The 18997-nt window shown below is 42.6% G+C and overlaps 1 protein-coding gene across 1 annotated transcript in view; it reads left to right on the top strand.

Annotated features, from left to right (window-relative positions):
- The window catches only part of acbd6 (acyl-CoA binding domain containing 6), a 207196-nt gene that overhangs the window by 169990 nt on the left and 18209 nt on the right, over positions 1 to 18997 (top strand). Inside the window, exon 7 of the mRNA XM_078561560.1 lies at positions 13192 to 13222. Within this exon, the coding sequence (XP_078417686.1) occupies positions 13192 to 13222 (31 nt within the window). The remainder of the gene's footprint in view (positions 1 to 13191; positions 13223 to 18997) is intronic.

The raw sequence follows: 18997 nt of genomic DNA, 5'->3' as shown, positions 1-18997 counted from the left end.
TGATTTGAAAGCAAGGATGAGAATTTTAAAATCGAAATGTTGCTTAATTGGGAACCAGTGTAGGTCAGCAAGCAAAGGTGATATGGGTGAACAGTACTTGGTGCAAGATATGATACAAGCAGCATAATTTTCAATGAACTTCAGTTTACAGATGGCCAGAAGTGCATTGGAATAATTCAGTTTAGAGGTAAGAAATTTACTGATAAGGATTTCAGCAGCAGGTAACCTGAGGCAGAAGTGGAGCCAGGTGATATTATGGAGGCGCAAAATAGGCAGTCTTAGTGATCGAAAGCTCATCTTGGGGTCATTTATAGCATCAAGGTTGTGAACCATCTGGTTCAGCCTTAGATAGTCAGCAGGATGGCTGTGTTAGAAATGGTGAAGAGAGGTTTGTTCATTCATTGACCGCCAGAAGCAGATGGACATTTGAAAGTCGCTGATAGTTGTATGGACACTAGTAAACTGTAAACTGTGCAAGGCATTGGTGAGACTGCACCTGGAGTACTGTGCACAGTTTTGGTCCCCTTGAGGAAGGATGTAGTTGCACTGGAGGTGGTTCAGAGGAGGTTCACTAGATTGATTCCAGAGATGCGGGGCTTGTCTTATGAGGAGAGATTGAGCAGTTTAGGCCTATACTCGCTAGAGTTTAGAAGGATGAAAGGAGATCTAATTGAGGTATATCAGATGCTAAAGGGGATAGACAAAGTCGACGTGGAGCGGATGTTTCCCCTTGTGGGGCATTCTAGAATGAGAGGCCATAGTTTTAGGCTAAGGGGTGGTAGATTTAAATCAGAGATGAGTAGGAATTACTTTTCTCTAAGAGTCGTGAGTCTATGGAATTCAGTACCTCAGAGTGCAGTGGATGCCGGGACGCTGAATAAGTTTAAGGAGGAGATAGACAGATTTTTAATTAGTAGTGGGTTGAAAGGTTATGGGGAGAGGGCAGGAAATTGGAGTTGAGGTTGAAATGAGACCAGCCATGATCGTATTGAATGGCGGGGCAGGCTCAAGGGACTGAATTGCCTACTCCTCCTAGTTCTTATGTTCTTATGTTAAACTTTCATTATTTTAAAATGAAAAGCAGTTACATTTCATTTGGGTTAGCTTTGACATTGTCTACAATGCATGTTATGTGAGTGAGCCCTCATGATATTATGGCCTTGGAAGATAATGATTAAGATATTGGAGCTGTGTGCAAGACCCTATAGGATATAGGGGTTGATACATGAGTCTTATTGGGTTAATATGGATAGTAAATTTAAAAATATATATTTTCTTTGATCCAATGGAAGAAAATACATGGCTGTCTTAACTAATTCTGTAAACCTGTCACGTTTGTTGTGCCTTGTGCTTCAGTTTTTACTTCTACTTGTCTATCCTGATTGTCATCTCAATATTGCGGGATTGTCTATTGATTGCTAATGTGCCATACAGGACAGCCTGCAAATGAATATCTATTTTTAAAAATTGAACAGTTTATAAAAAATGGATACAGCCACTGAAGGGAGGACTCTGTCTGCAATTGACTGCAATCCTTTAATGTAAAGGTGCCTCCTTCAACATAAGCAAAGGGCTGCTTTTATTTACTCGTCAATTTCCCCTCCCTGTCCTGAAGCATGGCCTCCTTACTGGGATATACTTCCATGGTATCTTACTGCATTGGGTCATTCTGACAGTATGACCCTGGACCGTGAGTGCTCGCAGGCCATTTGACTATGGGAGACATCACAAGCGGAGGCTGATTCTATCCTTATCTGAGGCCAATGCATGCTTGTTATGATCAAGGACAACAACAATATGCCCACTTCAAGATTCATGATGCCAAGATTGGGGGGAGGGGGCTGTCCAGACTAATATTAAGAAATAAGTAAAAATTATCTTTTTCTATAGCAAGACATTTAGGTGAGTGGCCAAGACCCCTGATGTAGGATGCGTCAGTGTTGCAAAGTTGGAGAGAAGTCACTGTGAACCAAATAACCATGATTAAGATGAAGCCAAGCTTGGTTTTAAGAGCGTGTAGGACATAAGAACTGGGGGATGGGACAGGTTATGAGCTCTATAGTTGCATGTCAGGTGCAATAATGTAATTTAGTAGAAGCGTGGGCTTCACTGCTTGCTAAACAGAAATTGGAGAACCATCAGAGAGAAACATTGCTGAATTGTAAGAGTTAATGTACATCCCTTGATTGGCTCTACAACATTGGGGGTTTCTGAGCAATGTTAGTTCCTTAGAGTTCTAACATTAATATTTCTGATACTGAGATTAAGAGGAGGAAAATGTAAAGTAAACCAGATTTAGCACTGACATAGTACCAATTATGAGTTACTTTCTTTAAGTTACTATAACTAATGACGTATGAGGGCAGCCCATTTCTTCCACAGTTGTCTGTCCAGAGCAAGATGTTTGACTCCATTGGAGCATTCTCCACAGTTGATGTTTATACAGGTACAGTGTCTCAACTCTGGCTGTCCAAAAACTGAAATTGTCTGAAAACTGGATATTTTAGAATATGTCATACATCAATTTTAATTTGAGTAAAATTTTAAAAAATAACTTAGCTGGACAATTCGGCTAGGCACTGCATTGATGCGGTGTAGCGCCTTACTAGTTATCCACTTTGCCACTTGCACGCTGGCCTATTCCCGTGGTCCAAATGACCCTTAACCCCACCCAACCTGGCTTTGCCCTGAACCATGAACCACCCACCACCCAAAGCACCCAACCCGAAATCCGGCAAGACCTGAATTCTGGCATTGCCTCGGTCCCAAGGTTGCTGGTTTTAAGACACTATACCTGTATCTGCTATAGTCATGCCTTAACATGGTCTGGCCTAGATGTGACTCCAAACCCACAGCAATGTGGTTGACTCTTAACTGCCCTCTGAAATGACCTAGCAAGGCACTCAGTTCAATGGCAATTAGGGATTGGCAACAAATGCTGGTCTTGCCAGCGACACCCACATCCCATGAAAGAATAAAGAAACTTTAATCAACAAATTCATCACCAACTGGGGATGAAACCTAGAGCTTTGCTTATCCATATGGGTAGATACCACACCAGGTGGTACACCCACTAAGCTACAAGGGGATCCCAGAGGATAGCCCTCTATCCCACTTTTCTAACCAATCCACCTTTTATCTGTTTTATTCAATTGAAACAAAATCTCATTTACGCAAAAGTGATTAGACTTCTAAAGAGTCTCGATAAATCCAACTGAAATTTGACAGTGTGTGGATTATATTTAATGTGCTGAGCATTTAAATATAGAGTTTGGTTAGGATGGATTAAGACTGAGCATCCAACCAAGCTCTGGGGGACTGTTTGAACCACTGCACAACATCCCAATTGGCAGAACACAGGTAATGTTCCTCACAGAGACTATAATAAGTTGGCTCACGTGAAAAATATGCCACAAAGAAAAATTGAAGCTAAGCCCCATTATTAGAGCAGAGTAGAGGAAACTCTATTTTATGTGTAAGGAGGCATTTATACGACAATTAGTGAGCTTTAAGCTCTACACTCTAACCTTATTATGATCTGTACTTGAGAGCCCATCATTGCATGAAATGCACAGTGTTCCAAATTGCAGCACTATTATCCCTCGCTTTGTGAGCACAATATCTACAAAACTATTCTGGATAATTCTAGGATCAGGGTTCTATGAAGTATTTTATCTTTATCCTTGCATTAGGAACTGTATTCAAAGCAAGTAAGTAGGAAATCCACACTTGCCTCAAGTGCTTGTTTATCTGGATCACCCATACTCAATGAAGTTACTATCGTAAAGATTTCTTAGATCAGAGCACTACGCACACTGAAGGTTATGGGTATAGAAAAAAAGAAAGACTTGCAACTATACAGAGTGATTCACAAGCACCAGACATCTCAAAACACTTAATAAACAATGAAGTACTTTTGAAGTGTAGTCACTATTGCAATGTGGGAAACAGATCAGGCAGTTCGCGCACAACCTCCTCCCACAAACAGCAATATGAGAAGTGTAGGAGAGCATGCCAGGAGCAACACCAGGCACACCTAAAAACTAGGTGCCATCCTGGTGAAACTACAACAGAGGACCACATGCATGTCAAACACTGGAAGCGACATGCGATAAATAGAGCAAAACGATCCCACAACTGACTGATCAGATCTAAGCTTTGCAGTCCTGCCACATCCAGCCGTGAATGGCGCTAGACAATGAAACAATTAATCAGAGAAGGAGGCTGCACAAATATCCCATTGTAATGGTGGGGGAGGCCAACTCTTCAGTGCAAAAGACTAGGCTGAAACATTTGCAACCATCTTCAGCCAGAAGCGCCAACTGGATGATCCATCTCAGCCTCTTCCTGAGGTCCCCAGCATCACAGATGCCACTCATTAACCGATTCGATTCACTCCACATGATATCAAGAAACAGCTGAAGGCACTGGATACTGCAAAGGCTACGGGCACTGATGACATCCCAGCTGTGGTGCTGAAGACTTATGCTCCAGAAGTAGCTGTGCCCCTAGCCAAGTTGTTCCACGACAACACTGGCATTCACCCAACAATTTGGAAAATTGCCCAGATATGTCCTGTCCACATAAAGCAGGTCAAACCCAATCTGACCAATTACTGCTATCAATCTACTCTCAGTCATCAGCAAAGTGATGGAAGGTGTCATTGACAGTGCTATCAAGTGACATGTACTCAGCAATAACCTGCTCACCAGTGCTCAGTTTAGGTTCCACCAGGACCATTTGGCTCCAGACCTCATTGCAGCCAAACATGGACAAAAGTGCTGAATTCCAGAGGTCTGGTAAGAGTGACTGCCCTTGATATCAAGGCAGCATTTGACTGATTGTGGTATCAAGGAGCCCTAGCAAAAGTGAACTCAATTGGAATCAGCGAAAGCTCTCCTCTGGTTGGAGTCATACCTAGCACAAGGGAAAATGGGTTTGGTTGTTGGAGGCTTATCATCTCAGCCTCAGGACATCGCTGCAGGAGTTCCTCAGGGTAGTATCCTTGGCCCAACCATCTTCAGCTGCTTCATCAATGACCTTCCCTCCATCCTAAGGTCAGAAGTGAGTGTGCAGCACCCATTGCAATTCCTCAGTTATTGCAGCAATCCGTGCCCACATGCAGCAAGGCCTGGATGATATTCTGACTTGGGCTCATAATTGGCAGGTAACATTTGCAGCACACAAGTACCAGGCTAAGACCATTTCCAATAAGGGAAAATCTAACCACCTCCCTTTGATGTTCAACAACATTACCATTACTGAATCTCCTATCTTTAACATCCTGGGGGTTACCATCGACCAGAAACTTAATTGGACTAGCTATATAAATACTGTGGCTAAAAGAGCAGGCCAGTGGCTGGGAATTCTATGGGGAGTAACTCACCTCCTGACTCCCTAAAGCCTGTCTACCATCTACAAAGCACAAATTAGGAGTGTGATGGAATACTCTCCAATTGCCTGGATAAATTAAAATCCAACAACACTCAAGAAGCTCAACATCATCCAAAACAGGTAGAGTAGAAGATCAGCACCTCATCCACCAACTTAAATGTTCATTCCCTCCACCAATGGCGCACAGTGGCAGCAGAATGTATCATCCACAAGATGTAATGCAGCAACTTTCCAAGCCTCCTTCGACAGCACCTTCAAACCCATGACTTCTGCCACCTAGAAGGACAAGGGCATCAGATGCATGGTGTTACGACCGGTCCTCAGGCGAGGTCCCCAATTTGTTAACTTCCCAAACGTGACCCCAATTTTGTTATGTTCCAGGGTGAGGAGGAATGAGCTGGCTCCCTTTCTTTATTCAACTCCCTCAGTTGGTCATCACAAGGTTAATTTGAAAGGGATCCCTCCACACCCTTCCTCCCCCCGGATATCTTTTCCCAGTCCAAATGTATTTATTTTTTAGAAGGAGCCAATTTAACTAGACTTTCTTGAGTCAAAGAAAGAATAAGTTTATTAGTTACTAAACTTCAAGAAAAATAATAAAAACAGTGAGTGAGACTTCGCCTGCAACTGCAGGCGTGTCCAGTTGGCCTTCTTGTGCTGTCACTCTCAGCATGCCAGCACACACAGTACTGCTTTGCATCTAGCTTTTTAACCCATTTTCCCTGCGTATTCTTTGAGAGAAATAGTCGCCTTGCATCCATCTCAGAGCTACTTACACATTCTGGGAAATAAATCAACAGGAGGTGGATTTTTAGATGGCTGCTGAGATGTGCAAATCAGTCTTTTGTCTCTGTAACCACAGGAGATTAAAGTTCAGTCTTTTGCATCTTCCTTATCTCCCTTTCAAGTGTCTCTGCTTGAAGAAGGCCATAACACTTTTTCAAATGTGACATTCCATGTTCTCTCAGGACAGGTCTGTCAGTATAATCCACATAGGAATCTTCCAGAAAGTGGTCACTTTACACTGTCAGCTATCTTTTGCTCAGTGTCCTTGCTTCTATTTCTTTAAAAACACACACGTCTTCCTTAAAAAGTTCAATATGCCCACAAATAATTTGTGGCAGTAATCAGCTTTTCATGACAATGGGAACACCATCACGTGCAGGTTCCCTTATATGTTGCACATCATCCTGATTTGGAACTACATTGCTTGTTCCTTCACTGTTCGGTCATCTGGATCTGGAACTCCCTTCCTAACAGCATTGTAGGTGTAGATACACCACACAGACTGCAATGGTTCAAGAAGGTAGCTCCCACCACCTTCTCGAGGGCAATTAGCAATGGGCAATAAATGTTGGCTTTGCTAATGACACTCACTTCAATGATTTTTTTTTTATATGACCTGATATTCTGTTTCTGTAATATTGAATGAAGGATAGAAATTGGCCAGCACGCTGGGGATAACTCCCCAACTCTGAAATAGTGCCATGGGATCTTTGACGCCCACCTGGGAGGGTAGATGGGGCCTCAGTTTAAACCCTCATCTGAAGGACAACACCTCCAGCAGTGCAGCATTCCTTCAGTTTTACACCAGAGTTCCAGCTATAATTTTTTTGTGCTCTTGTCCTGGAGTGGCACCCCCAACTTTTGACTCAGAGGCAAAAATACAACCAGATGTTTCCCCTGCTTGGGGAGTCTAGAACCAGGGGACACAATTTCAAAATAAGGGGGAAGTCACTTAGGACTGAGATGAGGAGAATTTATTTTTACTCAAAGGGTTGTGAATCTTTGGAATTCTCTACTGTGGAAGGGCTGTGGAAGTTCAGCCATTGAGTATGTTTAAAGCAGAGATTGACAGATTTCTAAATACCAGTGACATAAAGGGATATGGGATGGTGTAGGGGAAAAGGCATTAAAGTAGCTGATCAGCCATGATTGTATTGAATGGCGGAGCAGGATCAATGGGCTGAATGGCCTTCTCCTGCTCTTGTGTTTCTAACCAGCTGAGCCACAGCTCTCATACCGTTTGCTGTATTAATCAAACAGTCTTTGAATCAATCTCTAATATGTGTCCAGCTAACTGTTCTCAGTTGAATAGCAGATGGGATGTTACAATGGCCACAACAGCTTGGAGTAGACGGGGGGAAATAACCGTCCAGTGCTCTGGTTTCTTATTGTTACACAGCAAAACCACCTCACCCCATTCACCCACATGGTAGAGTAAGCTGGTGATTTTCGTTGTTCAGGCTTAGACTTGAAGAAAAGCCATTTGGAAAGCTGCCAACCCCTTTGGAAACAGCACCCCCACCCCCCCTCCCCGCCCCTCCAACACCTCCCCAAGAAAAAAGCCTACATTTTATGAGTGGCAGTAGAGCGGCAACAGTGAACATGTTGCACCTGCCTTCACTGGAAGAGCATTCTAGAAATCACAGTGGTGTCAGATGCAGTGACTCACTCTGTGCGTTTCTGTGATGTTGCGGTTTTGTTTTGGCAGCACTGTCTTTAATCAATGTTACAGCTAGAAAGCCTTGGATGAGGGAACAGAAACACATTACATTACATTTCAATTCACCTTCATTATGACACTTAACCACTGAGCGTCTTCAGGGAGATGCTGCGGTAAGGTACTTGAAGCGTCATCATAAAAGAATTACACACTCTGCAACTTTGCTCAGCAAACTTAAGCTTTGTTCTTTTTACTCTCTGTAAGTAGCCCAATCCAATAATATTTCAGTAATGACCTCAGACTAATCCAATAGACCGGACCTAAAATAAACTAACCCTTCACCATGCAGGACAGAGCACTGCAATTAAAGAAAAAGAGCAGCATGCAAATGTTTTGGGGGGATCCCAAGGGCAATACAGATACATTGGAAAATCATCACCTGCCATCTCTTCTACACTTTTTCAGTTATGTTGGCCTGGTTGGTCGCATAGCTGACACGCTTAATGCAAGTGCAAAGATTTGTGAAAGAGAAGGATGGAGCAGCTGAATACTTGGATAATCCACTTATCTCTAAACATCCTCCAGCTTGCCTACCCTCAAAGAACACTGCGTTCCCCTGACTATAGCCTCTTGTGCATTTCCTTCTTCCTTTGCTCTACGTTGACAGTCGTGCCTTCAACCATCGAGGGTCTTAGGCTCTGGAATTCCCTCCTAACTCCCCTCATTGGCTGTCTTGCTCTAACTTCTCCTTCAAGAGGCTGCTTAGAACCTACCGCTCTGACCAAGCTTTTAGTCATTTGTCCTAATACAGGTATCCCCTATTTAAAGAGCTTTGTAATAGCCTGTTTTCGTTTTAGCAATGTTGTAAATAACGGAACTTACTTGATTAGTGCTATCTCCATTTTTGTTTTAGTGTGGTTACTGCGCATGCTCTGTCTGTTTTTTAAACACAACACCGCTTCACTCACCATCTCTCCTGACCCCTTCAATCGCCCCCACTTGTCACTTCCCTCTGACTACCCTCCAGCACACCACTTTCCTCTCCTGACCCTCGCACTCACTGCCCTTCTGGGCAGGGGGCAGGAGGGTCAGGAGAGGGTAGCGACAATTGGGAAGCAACGATGGGGAGAGCATGAGAGGAGAGGCAAGCGGGAGGGAGTGAGCAGGTCGGGAGAGGGAAGCAGCGGAAGCATGGGGGATGGGCAGGAAGTGCCGAGCGGGAGGTAAGTGGAGTTAGTAAGGGTAGTAAGTAGAAAGAGGATTTTTGGGCCAGTTAGGTTCAAGACAGCTAATAGGTTTTTAATGTAAAAATTACAGGAACGTAACCAACCCTTATTACATGTTTTCTTATTTGAAAATAATTTTTATTTAGCAAATTTTCATTTAGCACAACGTTTTTTGGGAACACGATTAGGAGTGCTAAATGAAAGATAACTATATCCTCCTTTGTCCATTTTGTTTGATAATGCTCGTGTTAAGTGCCTTGGGATATTTTATGTTAGGAAATAGAGATAGTTTAAGTAAGTTATATTGGTATTTGTGGGTGTTAGGAATGAGTTTTAGCTTTAATGTTTAAGTTTGACTTGTATTTCTATATCTGTGTGTTAAGAAAAGGTCAAGTTGAGTTTTAGTTTCACTTTAAAAGGTGCTTGCATTTCTAAGGTAAGTTAAGAGAAGATAAGCAAACACAAGAGTAGAAAAACTGGGCTGTTGTCTAGCAACAGGGGTCCAGAGAGGCAAGTGCCTCCCACAGACACAGAGAAGAAACTAGAAACAGCAGTTTTTGAGTTCAGTTTTGAAGACAACTGCCAAGCAGAAGCAGCCTAGAAGGAGCAGATAGCCAGTCCCCAGCTAAAGTTGGTTGAAAGTAGCTGCCAGGAAGATACTGGAGCAAAACGGACAGATAGCCAGTCCCAAGCTAAAGAAGAAAGTCCCCAAGAATCCAGGGGAGTGGAACAGGAGAAAGTCCCAAGTAGACCTTCTAGTCAAAGGAAGGACAGGAACCTGGAAAGGGTCCTGTTAAGTGAAGTTAAGAGTGAGAGGCAGAGAAAGACTCCAAGCTTCATGCTTAAGGTTCCAAGCTTCAGGAAGCAGAGACAAAGCAATATAAAAGCTTGTGAGAAGTCAGAAGGTCCAAAGAGGCAACTGAAGGTCTGTAACTTATTGCTGTGGGCATGTGAAGCAGTGGTGTACTGTTTGCAGCTGAGTCGGTGAGAGAGAGTGCGTGGAAGAAAGCTTGAATGCATGTAGTGACCCAGGGGAGAGGAACATGGGAAGGAGAGTTTGAAACCCTGGAGCGAAACCCTTGTGGAAGGCATATGGGAGAAAGCGTCAGTTTGGGAGAAAATTCCAAGGCGAGCTCTTGGAAAGTGGAGATTGGAAACTCTCTTGCGAAAGACGGAGTTCAGTGAGACTGGTTGGCTCACAGTGTAACATGTGTCTGTGGGGAGTTGAGAGATCCATAGCATCAGGTAAGGCTGAAGCATTTACTACAATCTTCAGCCAGAAGTGCAGAGTGGATGATCCATCTCGGCCTCCTCCGGAGGTCCCCACACATGCCAGTCTTCAGCCAATTCGATTCACTCCACGTGAAATCGAGAAACAGCTGAAAGCACTGGATACTGCAAATACTATGGGTCCTGACAATATTCCAGCAATAGTACTGAAGGCTTGTGCTCCAGAACTTGCTGCACCCCTAGCCAAGCTGTTCCAGTACAGCTACAACACTGGCATCTACCTGGCTATGTGGAAAATTGCCCTGGTATATCCTGTACACAAAAAGCAGGACAAACCCAACCCGACCAATTACCGACCCATCAGTTTACTCTTGATCATCAGTAAAGTAAATCAACAGTGCTATCAAGTGGCACTTGCTTAGCAATAACCTGCTCACTGACACCCAGTTTGGGTTCCGCCAGGGCAACTCAGCTCCTGACCTCATTACAGCCTTGGTTCAAACATGGACAAAAGAGCTGAACTCCCGAGGTGAGGTGAGAGTGACTGCCCTTAACATCAAGGCTGTGTTTGACCGAGTGTGGCCACTAAGGAACCCTAGCAAAACTGGAGTCGATGGGAATTGGGGGGAAATCTCTCCACTGGTTGGAGTCATACCTAGCACAAAGGAAGATAGTTGTGATTATTGCAGGTCAGTCACCTCAGCTCCAGGACATCACTGCAGGTGTTCCCCAGGGCAGTGGCCTCGGCCTAACCATCTTCAGCTGCTTCATCAATGACCTTCCTTCCATCATAAGGTCAGAAGTGGGGATGTTCGCTGATGATTGCACAATGTTCAGCACCATTCGCGACTGCTCAGATACTGAAGCAGTCCATGTCCAAATGCAGCAAGACCTGGACAATATCCAAGCTTGGGCTGACAAGTGGCAAGTAACGTTCGTGCCACTCAAGTGTCAGGCAATGACCATCTCCAACAAGAGAGAATCCAACCATCGCCCCTTGATGTTCAGTGGCATTACAATCACTGAATTCCCCACTATCAACATCCTGGGAGTTACCATTGACCAGAAACTGAACTTGGACCAGCCATATAAATACTTTGGCTACAAGAACAGGTCAGAGGCTAGGAATCCTGTGACAGGCAAACTGTCAATCCTGACAGTTGTGGTGTAGATGGTGCCCTTGTCCTGACTCCCCAAAGCCTGTCCACCATCTATAAGGCACAAGTCAGGAGTGTGATGGAATGCTCCCCACTTGCCTGGATGAGTGCAGCTCCCAGAACACTGAAGAAGCTTGACACCGTCCAGGACAAAGCAGCCTGCTTGATTGGCACCACATCCACAAGCATTCACTTCCTCCACCACCAACAGCGTGTACCATCTACAAGATACACTTCAGGAATTCACCAAGGCTCCTTCGACAACACCTTCCAAACCCACTACCATCTAGAAGGACAAGGGCAGCGAATAGATGGGAACAGCACTACCTGCAAGTTCCCTCCAAGCCACTCACCATCCTGACTTGGAAATATATCATCGTTCCTTTACTGTCGCTGGGTCAAAAATCCTGAAACTCCCTTCCTAACAGCACTGTGGGTATACCTACACCACATGAACTGCAGCGGTTCAAGAAGGCAGCTCACCACCACCTCCTCACGGGCAACTGGGGATGGGCAATAAATGCTGGCCCAGCCAGTGAAGCCCACATCCCATGAATTTAAAAAAAAATCCGTCTGGGGTGGCATTTGTAACTATGTTTCAGAGTGTGGTGTGTCTGACCACAGGTCACCTATTGGTACAAGGACTATGTAATTACTGTGAACATTAGAGTATACGATTGCTTTTGTAACTTGTGTTATCCATATAAATCTGTATGTATCTGTAAATATATAGTTGTCTGTGAAGAAGTATTGTAATATAGATCATCTTTTCATGTTAAATAAATGTTTTATTCTTTTGTTAAAGTTCATTACCTGACTCCAGTGACCCTATTGAGTAGCCCCTCTCCACGTATCTAAACAAACAAATAAAAGTTAGGATCTCTCAAGCTGGGTTCCACCCTGGGATCAGGCTTGTCCAGAGGTAACATCAGTTGAGGATCATAACATTTCGTACTTGAGAGGCACTATATAAATGCAAGTTGTTGTTGCAATTTTGTACCTATAAGCACCCCACTTTGGGTTGATGGGTTATTTTAATTATTTTTATTAATCATCAAGATGAGGAATGTTAGTATTGGCAGTGAAAAGTTTATTACTTTCAGGACCCAGAGTCAACACCAAGTTTTCCAAAACCTGGTTCAAACACAGATACAGAGAGAATTTCCCTCAATACCTTCCCAAAAATATGGTCAAGTTCAGCCTCAGGGCATTCCTTACTGTTATATTTTTCATACCATTCTTCCTGAGGTTCATCTAAGTGAGGTTACCTGTTGGCAGGAGAAATTATCACTCAGAGTAGTATTTTCATTGTTTCCAGGGTTTTCTAATGCAAAATTGCAGAATTCAGGCTAAAAAATACAACATGCGATAATTGTGAAGATGGTCACGCTGTGCTAAATTGCTTACCGGATCAATTTTTGGTTATTTTGCATTGTGGGTCTGTGCTATTAGGAACAGGAGTCACACTGTTCGCACATTTCATGTATTCCCTTTATAGTCAACAGGGGAGGTTTTCATTCTTAATTTGAAGCCAGATTCCAGAAGTGAAAGGCCAGTAGCTTAAAACTGGCTACCCGCCAGTCTCTCTAATATTAACTTTGCATCCAGTTAGCATCATCAACTCATACCATGACTTAATTATTATCTCTGTGCAAATGTTTATTACATGATCCATTGTTTAGTCATTTTTCTGATGATGTGAATGATGTATAGTGATACTTCTCTCTTCTAATTGCAGGATAGTGAAGGACAGACAGCATTACATTACGGTAAGCCTGTTAGCTGGACCTCTTAATTTATTTTGCATTATAAAAATCTTTTCACCAGATTTTGAGATGGAGGATGGACCACCTCATTACAGCTTCAACTCTTAACTATCTCATGCCATCATTTTGGGACACATATAGTCATGATGACAGATAAACTATGAAGTAAGTGTGACACTGATATTTCCAGCTGCCCCCTCAGCTCATTTTGTGTTACCTGCTGCTATCTCCTTAGGCAGCCAACCTGCATTGCTCCCAAATAGCAAGCAGATTTCTTTCCCTTTGTGTTTAATTGCTGATGATTCTATGATTTCTCCAATGTGCCAACAAAAGTGAAAATACACCAGTTGTTCTAATACATTACATTGATAAATCATAATTATACTTTTGAGATTGAGGGACATCCAAAGTGATTGTGAGTGCACATGCATTGAAAACTTAAGGCTCTGTGTTGTCTGGTTACATCCCCGATGTGGATGCCTATGTATGGGCCACCTCTACATTTCCTGGTATTAGTTTGGTGGGGTGGGGGGTAGAATCGTTAACTGCACCCGCTTATTTAATTTTGCTTGCACTCCTTAAAAGAAGTGCCCATATGCAAGTCAGTCTGGTCCAGCCCAGCGTTAAAATGATTAGAGCCTGTTAATAATCCATAGCTTCTCTCTCTTTCTAAAATGTAAATTTCCCATAGATTTGCGAAGATCTAAGCTAGCTACTGGGGCTTCCATGACTCTTCCTTTTTCATCAGTGAGAATGACACTGTTCTCCTACTACAAGTAAATTCAGTGTTTTGTAGCGGAGGTCAATATCAATGTCACGAACAGATGGATTGTGTACTTGTCCTATCAACCTCTGTTACTTATTCCTGAATTCTGGTCTTGTAATTGCCTAAAACCCAAAGACAAAGATTGCACATCAGTAGTTTCAAGGCACAGTGCCTTCCCGAATTTGATAACCATCGTGGAACTCATTCAAGACATCTCTCCAGTTGGTAGGGTTAACTCCTATTTAAATGCATAAAAAATAAACAGGTGGGGGGGAGATAAGGAGGAAATCTCAGATACCACACAGGATGGATTTCAGTTGCCTTGGAAGCAGGAAAGCCCCCCTTCAGTGGCATTGAGTGTTGTTTCTGAGAGGAGAGGAGGAATTTCAAAACCATGCAGTCAGGATCTTGAGAGGTAAAAGTTAACTTTGAGAACATATACCTGACACTCAGTGATTCAATTATACATGCAAACCTGAAAATATGGAAAACAAAATAACAAAACTAAAAGCCGGCAATGGAGAATTTTTAAAACATCCATCTCTAGGACTGGTCAGTGATACGAATATTTCAGGAGGCTGTCTTATTTACTTCTGTCTGTTGCTGTTATATTTAGTTTAGAAATAATTGTAAAATTTAAACTGCTTTCTCCTCAAAATTCAGAATGTAGTAAATTCAGTGTCATTTTAGATTACCAGAACTTCTGTTTTGATCGTATTTAACTTATTAACATTTTTTTTGGTGGAAGTTCTGGGAATTTTCAAAATCCTCCAATTTTCTGAGTAAACTCGGCTTTCACTCCAAACAAGTCAAAGGCATTGACAATTTTTTTCTGCTGCCCCTTTATATACTAGTGAGTACCTATGACTTCAGACATAAGCTGAATGTCACAAATAGAAACGTTTCCCTCTTTTTTTATCTCTATATGTTTCTCTCTCCAGCAGACACTTGCTCTTGCTTTCTCAGTTGTCTCCCTCCCATTCTCTGAATTAATTGAGAATGTTCCTTTATTTCCTTGGGATAGAGTCAATTAACTAAAGAGAATATTTATTTTCTATTAAATAAAACTATAATTTTTTGGTATTTGAATTTCTGGGGCTTTTTTTAAAAAAAAAAGTCAATTTCTGAGACTAGATTTATGGGGCTGAATTATATAGGATGCCGTGGTCCCCATTCCCCCCTGCTAAAAGGTTGGGTGGGGGTAGCCCACCAGGGGAAGAATTGCTACCCCGTTAAAAGGCTTGAGGCAGGATTTTCACCCCTCAAGGGCAGGAAGTCCCGCCTCAGAAAGCTGCCAGCCAATCAGAAGCCAGCTGTCCCCACTGTATCAGTAGCACCAGCGAGAGCTGTGGCCCCTACTCTTACTGCACTCGGATGATGAGATGCGATGGATTGGACTTCTGTAAGAGTTTGAGAGTTGGGTTTGAGAGGCCATCGGGGAAGGACAGCTGGGGGGTGGGGGATAGGTACACCTTGGAGCTGTTCATTAGGGCCAGGGGGCCAGTTAAGAGAGGTATCACCCCCACTGCCGTCCATCAGGCTGTGCAGTGAAACTTACCAGACTAGTTGATTGGCATGGGCCTCTCATGTTACCTGTTAAATGGTGGGGGGATGAGACCATGCAGTAGGCATCAATTGCCCACTTAAGGGCCTCAGTTGGCCCACAGGCAGGCGGGCCACCCAATTCCACCCCTGCCATGGGTATAATTGCAGTGAGGCAGGGGCAGATAGGCCGCCTGCTGGATTAATGTGCCCCCTCACCCCTGCCTTCAAAGCCACCAGCGAGGAAGCATTAAATTTAGCTTATGGTCTTCTCCGTTTCCCTTTTATCCAAAGTTCAAATGTGAATTAGTTTATTTGAAAGTTCTTTATGTTTCTTATTTTTAAACAAAGTCTGGAAGTGATTTTGAAGCATTAACATGGAGCTCATTGGCATGGAGCAGGTATGCAGGGTGTGGGCAAACTCAGATAGAGGCTTGGGTGGGTGATCTCAGAGGTGTGTAACTAAGGAAGGAAATTGCAGCACAGACAAATTGATTTGAAGAGCAAGCCTTCAGATAAAGTCCCTTTAATTCTACCTGCTTTTCTCAATCCTTCCATTTCTCTACAAGCTTCTTGTCAGTACATTGCCAATACTTTATAGCTTTTAAAGATTGCTGATTGCGATAGTGCAGCACTCCCAGTTGCTGTTGGTGCCCCTTAATGTGACATGTAGGTTCAAAATTCGCAATGGTATACTAGAGAACTGTACATTTTACAAATTTCCAAGAGTGAGGCTGCTGTGCTCCACCACTTCGATGTTCCCCCATGCACTGAAGGTTTTACATCAAAACTGCCTTCTGTACACACCTCGTTTAGTTGGAAGACCAATAAGCTCCACTGTCTTCTGTCATGTATGTAAAGACATGCACTGTCTTGGAGGACTGATGTGCCTACTAGGCATCTTGCTTGCTCTCCTTGTCACTTATAGTGTTTATGTGAAATTCCTTGTCCCTCTATTTTAACAAAGCCCTGTTTAAAAAAATGGGTAGGCAACTTTATTAATATAGAGGATAATGGAATGTTATACAAATGTTTTAAATATGGTTGTTACTGATTACATACAGTGCTTTTTCATCCCTAAGATATAATTAAGTAAATAGCAGTCATTCAAATGTCTCTTATTCAAGGAGGAAACCAACTCATGTAAAGGTGAGCTTAAGCCAGAGGAAGGTTTGAAGGAAGAATTATGATAAATTATATATTTTATTTTGTGTGGTGAACTCTACTGGGATATTACGACTCTTTGATGGTTCTCTTGGGAGCTGGTTCTCCTCCCTTTCACTGAGTTACAGCTGAGTTTGACAACAGTCCTTAAAACTGACAGTTCGACTTATTACATGTGACGTCAAACACATTGTATGGACACAGGATGCAGCTGGAATTGTTAATTGTTGAAGATTCAGCACAAGACAAGGCTACTGAGGACACACTGAATGCGTTTTCAAGCAATGCACTTGTTTCTGTTTGTAGAAGCTGAATATTTATTTCAAGCTCATGGGGCATTTGCCTTCATATTTAATTTTTATGTACACTTTGGTTGTGTATGATAAATATCAAATCCATTGTTTATTGCTTCTTAACTAGTAGGGTGACTGTATTAAGAAAGAAATACTTGGATTTATTTAGAGCTTTTCACAGCCTCAGGCCATCTTTAAGTGAAATTATTATACTCTTGTTCAAAAAAGGTTGTAAGGTTAAGACCAGCAACTACAGGCCAGTGAGTTTAACTTTGGTGGTGGGAAGCTTTTAGAAATTCTAATTCAGGACAAAATAACAATCACTTGGGTAAATGCAGATTAATTAAGTAAAGCCCGTACAGATTTGTTAACGGCAAATCATGGTTAATTAACTTTCTTGACTTGTTTGATGAGGTAGCAGAGAAGGTGGATGAGGATAATGCAGTTGATGTGGTGTACGTGAACTTCCAAAGGCATTTGATAAAGTGCCGCATAACAGACTTGTGAGCAAAGTTAGAGCTCATGGAATAAAAGGGACAGTAACAGCAGGATATGAAACTAACTGAGTGATAGGAAACAGAGTCGTGGAGAACAGTTGTATTTTGCACTGGTGGAAGTTATACAGTGATGTTCTCCAGGGATCAGTAGTGGGACCACTGCTTTTCTTGATATGTACTAATAACCTTGGAATGGTGGGGTACAGGGGATAATTTCAAAATTTGTAGGTGACACAAAACTTTGAAGTACAGCGAACCGTGAGAAGGATAGTGACAGACTTGAAGAGGACATGGAGTAGTGGTAAATAATTGTTTTTCGGACTGGAGGAAGGTTTATAGTGGGGCTCCTTGGGGGTCAGTATTAGGACCTCTGCTTTTCTTGAGATGTATTCATGACCTGAACTTTGGTATACAGGACACAATTTCAAAATTTACGGATGGCACAAAATTTGGAAGTATTGTGAACTGAGAGGGGGATAGTGTTAAATTTCAAAAGGACATAGGCTGGTGAAATGGGCAGATAAGTGGCAATTTAATGCAGAGAATTGTGAAGTGATTAATTTTGGGAGGAAGAACCAGGGGAGGCAATATAAAATAAAGGATACTATTCTAAAGGGGGTACAGGAGCAGAGGAATCTGAGGGTATAAGTGCACAAATAATTAAAGGTGACAGGGCAGGTTAGAGAGTGGTTAATAAAAGCATACAGGATCTTGGATTTTATAAACAGAGACATAGAGTACATAAGCAAGGAAATCAAGGTAAACCTGTATAAAACATTGCCTGTGTCTCAACTGGAGCATGTGCCCAGTTCTGAGCACCACACTTTAGGAAGAATGTGAAGACATTAGAGAGGATGCAGAAAAGATTTACAAGAATGGATCCAAGGATGAGGGACTTCAATTAGATGGATAGGTTGGAGAAGGTGAGGCTGTTCTGCTTGGAAAAGAGAAGGCTGAGAGAAGATTTGATGGAGGATTTTAAAATCATCATGAATATGATCAGGAGATGTAGGGGGAGATGGTGCAATAGTTGTAATGTCACAAGACTAGTAATCCAAAACCCCAGATTAATACTCTGGAGACACCGGGTTCAAATCCCACCTTGGAATATAAAGCTAGCCATCAATAATGATGACCATGAAACTGTCATCCATTGTCATAAAAACTCATCTATTTCACTAATGTCCTTTAGGGAAGGAAATCTGCTGTCCTTACCCAGTCTGTGACTCCAGATCACCAGCAATGTGTTTCACTTTTAACTGCTCTATGAAATGGCTTGTTAATCCACTCAGTTCAAAGGCAATTAGGGATGGGCAACAAATGCTGGCCTTGCCAGCGAGGCTCACATCCTGTGAAAGAATTTTTTAAAAAGGAGTAGATAGGGAGAAACTGTTCCCATTGGTGGAAAGATCAAGAGCCAAAGGACACCGATTTAAGGTGATTGGCAAAAGAAGCAACAGCGACATGAGGAAAATCTTTTTGCACAGGGAGTAGTTAAGATCTAGAATGCACTGCC

This window comes from Cetorhinus maximus, chromosome 17 (assembly GCF_964194155.1).
Source record: "Cetorhinus maximus chromosome 17, sCetMax3.hap1.1, whole genome shotgun sequence".
Taxonomy (NCBI): Eukaryota; Metazoa; Chordata; class Chondrichthyes; order Lamniformes; family Cetorhinidae; genus Cetorhinus; species Cetorhinus maximus.
Note: the sequence above shows the minus strand (reverse complement) of the source record. Positions and strands in the feature narration are given on the sequence as shown.